Source organism: Neodiprion lecontei, chromosome 5, assembly GCF_021901455.1.
Source record: "Neodiprion lecontei isolate iyNeoLeco1 chromosome 5, iyNeoLeco1.1, whole genome shotgun sequence".
Taxonomy (NCBI): domain Eukaryota; kingdom Metazoa; phylum Arthropoda; class Insecta; order Hymenoptera; family Diprionidae; genus Neodiprion; species Neodiprion lecontei.
The window spans coordinates 21,049,290-21,055,961 of NC_060264.1; the positions used below are offsets into that span (position 1 = coordinate 21,049,290).

General features: G+C 34.9%; 1 protein-coding gene across 7 annotated transcripts; it reads right to left on the reverse strand.

The window, feature by feature from the left end:
• Positions 1 to 25: 25 nt before the first annotated feature.
• On the reverse strand, positions 26 to 6,672 carry LOC107222365 (metallophosphoesterase 1). 7 transcript variants are annotated; one of them, XM_046740709.1, is made up of 9 exons: positions 6,318 to 6,672; positions 4,744 to 4,889; positions 2,521 to 2,591; positions 2,226 to 2,427; positions 1,685 to 1,827; positions 1,491 to 1,576; positions 1,036 to 1,158; positions 537 to 677; positions 26 to 411 (listed from the first exon to the last, which is right to left on the reverse strand). In XM_046740709.1, the coding sequence occupies exons 1-9, from the start codon at positions 6,414 to 6,416 to the stop codon at positions 247 to 249; spliced, it is 1,176 nt and encodes a 391-aa protein (XP_046596665.1). In that variant the 5' UTR covers positions 6,417 to 6,672; the 3' UTR covers positions 26 to 246. The 7 variants fall into 7 exon arrangements, with proteins under 7 accessions (XP_046596665.1, XP_015517188.1, XP_046596664.1 ...); XM_015661702.2 differs by having other exon boundaries at positions 1,685 to 1,852; positions 2,287 to 2,427; positions 6,318 to 6,670; XM_046740708.1 differs by lacking the exon at positions 6,318 to 6,672 and adding an exon at positions 5,851 to 6,258 and having other exon boundaries at positions 1,032 to 1,158.

A 6,672-nucleotide genomic window follows, 5' to 3' on the forward strand; every position in this document is an offset into this window, starting at 1 on the left:
AATAATAATAATAGTAACGATAATATTGAGCTTGCAATATGTACATCTCTGTTGCTGTTTATTAGTATCGTCTTCATATATATCATACATTTCATTCAAATCCATTTGGTATGATCGATTTTTTAATACGAAAAAGGAAACAAAATATACCATAACTGGGGTAAGAATGTGAACGGCGGGTAAGTCAGTCTAGCATATGATATGTGTGTTTTTGTGATTTCGTACATGCAGTTACATGAATTCGTTTTACGGATGAAGTTTCACCAGACGACGGTAATTAAATCCTCTTCTAGCTTTGAGCACGAGGTAAAGGAATACTACAATAGAACCGATTATATATATTCCTATGACCGTCGTTTCGACAGGCATGTAACACTTTGATACCGAGTAATTGTTCGGCGTGAATACACCCTGAAAAAAACAAAACAACGAAAAATATGGTTTGTTGTTGGTTCTATTTTTTTTCATACCTCGGTACGATTAGAAAATTTTTTACTATGTCATTGCAGCTTTACATTTATTATTTAAATACTTACGAGTAAAAACGACGGATTGTTTTTGTTGCGCCAACTGAAAGACGGAACGGTGAATTCGAGGATATTTTCTCGGTGAATTCGCCTGCAGCCATGATGCGTGTGACCATTGACTATAAGTCTCGGTTCCATTATGTCTAAAAGCTGACAAAGAAACAATCGATCAGCTCTGTTTAGGTTCATTAAATCATCAAGCGTGAAATCTGATGTGATAATTACTTGTCGACTAAATATCAGCGTTTTTTCTGCCGATGTTTTCATTATTATCACCTTGAGAAAGTTGTTTGGTTAAAAATCGATACATTTTTGTTAATTTTATTACTAAATATAATGAATTGATAAATAATCAACATACGATTATGTTGTTATAAAATTCTTTACAATGTATGAATATTTAATCAAAACAACCTCCTTGAAGTTCAATCACGCAACATTGGTGATTTTTTCTTCTTTCTTCAATTTTTGTGAACGAGCATCACGAAAAATATAATGCCTTACGAACTTGTTCAGACGCTTCTTTCGACAGGCATTCCCAACGTTCTCGAAATTTTTCGCTCTTTATATTGGCTGGAGCTTCGTCAACCTCGTGGCAAATTTCATCAGATTCACGGTACATAGGATAGTGCTGAAAATACATTTGATGTAAAGATTATTTATTCGCTCCTTTGAATATGAAACTTCAAAAAGCATTTGGCTCCCGAAAAATAGCCAGAAAATTTTCTTTTGGCTCTAATAAACAAAAAAATATGATCTTTCACGACGAAGCAAATTGAAACGAAAAGAAAAAGAAAAACATAACGAATCTGTTATCCCTTTTGCACAAAACTTGCAAAACCTCTGATTAAAGGCGTTTATTAATAATTTTGCCCCTTCTTTCAATTTTTACGTCAAAAAAAAAAAGAAAAAAAAATAAAGAAACCAAAAACCCGATTGTAAACGTCGTTTTGTAAATCTCACCTGCAAAAGTATCGGCTTGCTGTACTGCTTCAGAATGTCTTTACTTTTGCAGCTGCTTCCGATACCTTTTGTGCATTTTAATTGCTCTGAAAGCGAAAGAGAAAAGGGATGATTTTCACATTTCTTTGATCGTAATTTTAACTGCAACGCAAGTTGAAACTTGCGGTTACCGACAAAAAATCAAACAAACTTACTGGCAATTCTGTTTAGCGCCATTTCTGTAGGCTTGCAAAGGAAGCATCCGTCTCCTTCCAACGCCATGCTGTTCATTAGAACGAAATGATTTCCCCTCACACTAACTCGCTTAACACTCGGCGCGTTCATCGCGTTAACGAACCTTTGATTTAAGTAAGGGATGATTTCTATATTATAAAATTTTTACAATATTAGCTTTATATATACTCGATTAAAAAGTGTTAAATGTCTTTGAGACTACTGTAATTTTCATTAGCTTCTTTTTTGAAAAAACTTATAAAATATAAGGATGTTCTTTGCAAACCCATATTATAGCTATAAATTGGAATTTGTAAGAAGAGAAGACAAGAAAATAAACTGCTCTAACTTTAAGGATGTCAGTTGCCCAAAAATTGACACTTTTTGTCGATTTTGTTACAAGAAACTATTATGTAATAATATTAATAAGAAATGGATACTGATTTTTGGCTAATCAACCTCCTCAATAAGGAGTAATATTTTTATAGGCAAACTGAAGGAAAATAAAATTGAAAAATGCACCCAAATCGAAGCCACGCCATGACTGATAGCTCAAATACTGCGCCACTCAAATTCAACGTACTGTAATGAAAGCCCATGTCGTGGTTCCCAGCAACGACATATAGCTGTGTATTTTGCGGAATGTAGAATAGGGAATTGAATCTAGCGACGTAACGATCAAATTCGGCACTGCTGCACCAAAGTCCCTCGTCAAATATGTCCCCTGAAATTTATTTCCCATTTTTATCACTCTTTCTTGCATTTCACATATGAAATTAAAACTTTCCGCCGATTTACAAATTGTCTTCTTACAAACCTAGTATGAAAACCAATTCCGGCTTGTGAATAGTCATCGCTGTCTGAAATGCTCTGTACATTTGCCATTCCCTATAAAGAAACAAAGAAAAGGGATTACCATAATTATTATGCCCAATGTATTTTTGAATTGCTATCGAAGTCAAAACTTTGCAATTTTATCATTCGAAGTTTTACCATTTATTACTCAATCAACAGTCAAAGCTAAAGATGAAAGAGTCAAAGAAAGAGATATAAAACACACCATGCATGAAATAACTTCGTGTAATCTTTGATGAGAAAATGAAATGGACACAGCGCATACAGAACATGACAGAGACGATAAGAAAGGCAATCACATCGATTGTGAATACAAGACCGATGGCTGGAATAAAAATAATGCAACAATTATACTACGCAGTAACGATAGAATACAGAATAACGGTACAGGGAAGTGCATATGACAAAGCGGACGAACCACTCGAAACGATGCAAAATATCATCCTTGGATAAGAGTGCACAAATCACGAGACTGTTCAAATGACCAGCTCTATTGAGCAGCAAATACATACCTAACAAACATCAGGATGCGACTCAAAAGGAATCCCTGTAAAGTCATACAAAGAACAATACAGCGTGAATACAGAATATGAGCGAGGGAACACAGAAATCTCAAACATGGCAGGAAGAATGTATGATCAAATATCTGAACGTGTACGTAACAAATCCATAGATTTATTTAATAAAAAACATTATGAGATGGATAATTCAGCAAGCAAGAAATTATTGCAATACAATCATGAATAAATAGACGCGACGAGGATGAAAAACCAAAATCAGCCACACAGAGAAGAATTATAAGTGAGAGAGGGAAATAAAAACACAATCAGACTACACTGAAGGACCAACAAAAATATATGAGAGATTCAAAATATCAAGCATACACTCGCCATACACAAGCATGTATGTAAATGCTCATGTGGAAAGAATAAACCACATCGATAGTACAACATGAATCAGTAATGAATGTAAGACATGGCAATGATAATAACAGACATGAACAAAGAAATAAACACACTCGCATTACAAATGAAACATCAAAGAAATGTATACAAAAACGATGTAACAATGAAAGACGCTGTTGGAAATATTGAAACTAGTATATTTCGGCTCTCCCTGCATCGATTGTATTGATACAGGGCTTAAATGAAAGCTCGTAAAATCTAGAAACGTGCAAAACTTTCCAAATGTCGGATTTCAACGTGAGAGAAGAGGTATATGTGATAATATTCTCGCCGCCAGGGCCCAGGAAGTAAAAGAGTAGTAGATGTACTCAAGCCTATGTGCCAGCTAAAATTATGCCCGTTATTGATGCAGAGTTAGTAGTACCGATTCGTTCTAAATATGTAAACCAGGCAGCTGTCAACACCTGGTCAGCACTTCATAATTGTAATATTTCAACGACCAAAGAATACAGATGCAATGAATGGCCAAAATCGGTATTACGAACTCTGCGCTGAAATCTCCTCTAACATTTTAATCCGGAGTTTTATCTCCTTTCTTACTTCCTGGGAAGGCCAGAGGCGCCTTAGTGCTGTAAAAAATTGTGCGTCGGCTCGCGCATGTTCAAATTTTTTTTTAGCGAACTTGGCGTGATAGGTGTCCGCCAATCTTTATTATTATTTTTTTGACTGTAATCACATTGACTTCGATATGAGTGCTATTGATTACAATTAAAAAAATTACTTGTTAGATTGCAAAAATTTTTATGATGTGATTACAGTGATTTCAAGATGACTAAAGTAAGGAGTGACACAATGATTGCTTTAGTGGCCAACCCCTTAGATTTATGCGGATTTGATAGTTCAGTGATTTTATTGTCGTTGTTTTGGAAAAAAATTTCAACATATTTGAATTTGGCACTTGGCTGAAATTCTTATTAGGATTATTACTATCAATTCAGGATAAATATAAGTTTATTAATTTCATTAGTATTTTTAAATCTTTTATTTTGAGATTCTTAGTTGAAAATCAGGTGTCAAAACACAGGGACTTGTATATGGTTTCAAATAATTGTGCAGATGAAGTGAAATTTGACCAATTACATTTCTTTTGTGCTTGTTTCATGTTTTTGCACATTCCATATTTGCCAGAGGGAAAATCTCAGAAGTGTGATATTGTTTTAAAAATTTTGCAAAGATATTTTCTTTGATGGAGGAATTTGAATGATAATTTAAGCACCAACCTTTTTAACTTGTCGAACCAGTGACCGTTTCTGGATCCCAACAAGTGAGTATCGGATAAAAACATCACTTTCACAGGCCGCTCTTCTGCATTGTTCAGCAGAATAGCTGGATCTGCTTTTTGGGCGTCCAGATCTGGCCACCCACACTTAAAATAAGACAAAAATTAGAAACCAATTTGAGTGAAAAATTGACGTTCAAACAAGCAAGATTTCTATTTTTGAGGAAAAAATATGAGCGCTAAACAAAGTCTCCAAACTGCGAAACGTTAGCCTTTTCATTCATATTTAGCAAATGAGAAAAAACTTATGAATGGTGACCGCAGGTTTCTAAAAATAAATCCAGAAATTGAGTTTGCTCGAGTTCATTTTTTCAATAGTTTTTCTGTAAAGTAAAAAAGAAATCTGAGCTAAAACAGACTCTTCAAAGCGAGTCAATGTGAGCAATGTTCTTTGATTTTTGGGAAAAGGTGTGAGCAAAATTGGAGTTTCCTCAGTATCAATGAGTAAAAATAAGTTTCTCTTTTATTTAAAAAAGAAGATAGCAGCATGTTTCTTAAAAACCGAGCGAGTATAATTTACTGAATGTAAATGCTTGTTTTCATTAGAAACAAAAAAATACGAACTAGGTGGAAGTTAGTCTTAAAGTAAATGAGTAAAAGATGAGTTGTTTGAAGTAAAATGCAAGTATAAGAGTAAGATAAGGACTCATGATTTTTCAATTTTGTGAATGGTCGTGAGTTTAGTATTATATTCTTATCACTTAAAAAAAGAAAAGAGATGAGTAGCACTTGCTCCTATTTTTAGTTAGGAAAGGACAAGAAAAGTAAGAAAGTAAATTTCACAATACATTAGATTTCTCGTTTCTCTTTTCTGAAAACAAATGAGTTGAACTAAAAGCGAGTTCATAAAATAAAATAGCAACATTATGGAGTTCATGATTTTCTTTTGTTTTAATAATATGAAAGACAAGCAAGCTCCTCAAAACAAATGAGTGGAACGACTTTCAAGATTAGTTCAGCAGAGACTTGGGTTGAGCGAAAAGATAGTTTCTGAGGTAAATTATGAATGAAAGGGGAGTTTCTTTTTCTGTTTTATCAGTGTTATCACTTCGTCCGGTAATCTTTCTATTTCCTTCATGACCACTGAAGTATAGTAATACAAAAGACGTGTCGCTAGTTTAATCCCCACTATCGCGTATATCCCCAAAGGTTGAACAAGGATAGAAATATGCCCCATTAGTACAAGAGATGTCCTCCCAACTCTATCTCTTTCGTTGCCAACAAAAAACGAGTATCTAAGAAAGACAGATTCCTTCCAATTTTCCATCTTTCTCGGGCAACGCCGCGTTACGGCGAGCGTTCCAGTATTACCATATTTCAGTGTTCGCCGCTACATCCCGTTAGGACAATTGCTTATTTGTCCGTTAAATGATTATCGAAGAAGCAATGTGTTACAAATATTACGTTTCTTCAAATGCTGATGAGAGAAAAATAATAAGAATTAAAATCTTGGCCAATAACATTCGGGCACTGACATGCCGAATCGTTAATATCTGGATACCTGGTTATACTCACTTGAAAAATTACGAGATAGTGAACGGCGTACTCGCAGTAGAAAAACAAGGTAACCAGGCCGAAGAATGCCCTGAGTATACAACGATTGTAGTAGTTCATTGATGGTCTCCAGTTTCAGATAACCTAACCTTACATATCGCAACGAGATATCGCAGCCGTCCATGCACGGTCAATGTGGCTGATTGTATTATGGGGGGATGCTTCGTCACCGAATCACAATAGAGGCACGATAAGATTCGAAAAAATCTGGGTCACCCATGGCGCGGAATCTCACAAGGTTTTTTGTTCGCTTTTACCTGACGTAAAATTATTGTCAATTTTCTCGTGTGGTAGGGTAGAAATCAATTTTCATATA

Excerpts from the sequence above, each read along its gene's own strand:
- LOC107222365 (XM_046740706.1), bottom strand. The coding sequence starts at position 6,069 with ATGGAAAATTGGAAGGAATCTGTCTTTCTTAGATACTCGTTTTTTGTT. Across the intron at positions 2,592-4,743 it reads TGGTTCGACAAGTTAAAAAG|GGAATGGCAAATGTACAGAG; the intron begins GTTGGTGCTTAA and ends GTTTCTTTATAG. Across the intron at positions 1,159-1,490 it reads GCAAGCCGATACTTTTGCAG|CACTATCCTATGTACCGTGA; the intron begins GTGAGATTTACA and ends ATGTATTTTCAG.